The 1967-nt window shown below is 32.2% G+C and overlaps 1 protein-coding gene across 1 annotated transcript in view; it reads right to left on the reverse strand.

Annotated features, from left to right (window-relative positions):
- Nucleotides 1–1967, reverse strand: part of LOC105626264 (Down syndrome cell adhesion molecule-like protein Dscam2) — a 100587-nt gene that overhangs the window by 47471 nt on the left and 51149 nt on the right. Inside the window, exon 6 of the mRNA XM_012207569.1 lies at nt 641–884. Within this exon, the coding sequence (XP_012062959.1) occupies nt 641–884 (244 nt within the window). The remainder of the gene's footprint in view (nt 1–640; nt 885–1967) is intronic.

A 1967-nucleotide genomic window follows, 5' to 3' on the forward strand; every position in this document is an offset into this window, starting at 1 on the left:
TATAATTTTTAAAGTTAAGTAAGTACAATTTAATTTAACTTTGGTAGCGAGTCTATCTACCTCTCTTGTAGAATATATATATATACTTATAAGTACTCTCTCTTCTCTCTCTCTCTCTCTCTCTCTCTCTCTCTCTCTCTCTCTCTTTCATTTTTAATTAAAATTTAAAAAAATTAATATCAATTTAATAAAATTTATGTTATTTTTAGAGTTGTACAAAAACAAGTATTATACAAGAACTACAATAATTGTATTGTTATTTGTTTTATAATTATAGCTTTCCTATATAAATAAAAATAATGAATTTGATTATATTTATGCATTAATTTGTTTATTTACTAAATTTTAATATAATTGTTAACATTATAAATTTCCTATTTTATAGAAAATTTTTTAGGGTCATCGCTCGTCTGACTTGAGAACTTATGTTTGGAAAATTAGCATGAAAGTCGAAAAATTAAAATCTTGAAATAAGAATGGCATCTAAATATCAGCTTATAATATTTATTTATTTTTCTATCCTTCATGATATTAGAAATCCCTCGAAATATCATTCTTCTCTTTCTTTGTTCAACGTATTCCTACATTAAACAAGCATTATTTATTTTCGGATAAATCGATGTTGACAATGATTGATTACCAGATAGGCGGATTTCCCCAGATCAACTGTCTGTATCGCCGGTTGTACGTGAACACTCAGTGGTGCAGACACTGTTAGTCTGATCTCCAAAGTTTCGCTGCCTTCAGAATTGCTGGCAGTGCACATGTAAGAGCCTGCGTCACTCTCCTCGACGCTCTGGATAATCAAGGAGCCGTCACGCACCACGTAATGGCCTGACGATTCCTCGATCGGTTCCTCCCTCTGATTCCTATTGTAGTACCACCTACGCGAGAAAACAGAAACAAAATTCTCCATCATATAGTGTATTCCAATTCGATTCGATTCCATTTCCAAGGACCGTCATTATCAGGCAGCCATCAAGTGAAAGCATCGACGATGTAGGCAGACATTCGCAGAAACTCAATTGCGTTCGCATCGCTCCGCGCTACTCACATGTTCTCAACAGAATGCGTATGCAAATTTACCATTTTCCGCGCTCGTCAAAGCAACGATGTTATTATTGTAGTTACCTAACCGACGAGATTTCGAAAACGTTGCGCTCATGTATGCGCGCCGGTGCCTGTCCGAAACGGTATCTCCTCACCGCACACGCTTACCACAAAATAACTATTGTTTCATCGGGAAAGACCGAATGCATTTCCCCTTGCTATTCATATATCCATACCGTGCGACTATATTCCCGTTTCTGCTTCTATACACGCATATACACGGCGCGACGAGATACGTACCCTGGCAAGCTTTCAAAACGTTCACTTTTCAAGAACATGCATTTTAATGATATTCATCACTTTCATCAGTATGATTATTCAGATAGCTGCGGCCGCGCCGACAAGAATCGTTAACTTTTAAGATCTCTTTTTTTTAGAAATGGAATATTTATTGTCTAGTTATTTTTAAAGATTTAGGGAATCGCTATACAAGAATAAGATCGAAACATAAAAATTGGTGGATCAAAATTACGGACACAAAAAATAAAATATTAAATTGTAATAAAATTTATTAAATAGAAAAAACTATTTAAAAGACAAGTGCGATCAAATGAAATGCTCTGTAAAAATGAAAAAAATTTATGACAGTTAAAATATATTACTACATATTATAATTTATTGTCAATAAAATATTCATTGGTAACAAGACATAGACTGGTAAAAGTTTTGAAAAAAGATTCAAAAATTTTCCTTGCATCTATAAGTCAATCAATAGAATTTCTTCATTACAGTTATTTTTCCTATCATTGAAACATAGCAAAGCTCGAAAATCACGTTCATTTATACATTAATAATGTATAATAAACAATTTTTTTTTAAATATATATATATATATATATATATATATATATATATCT

Source organism: Atta cephalotes (assembly GCF_000143395.1).
Source record: "Atta cephalotes unplaced genomic scaffold scaffold00005, whole genome shotgun sequence".
Taxonomy (NCBI): Eukaryota; Metazoa; Arthropoda; class Insecta; order Hymenoptera; family Formicidae; genus Atta; species Atta cephalotes.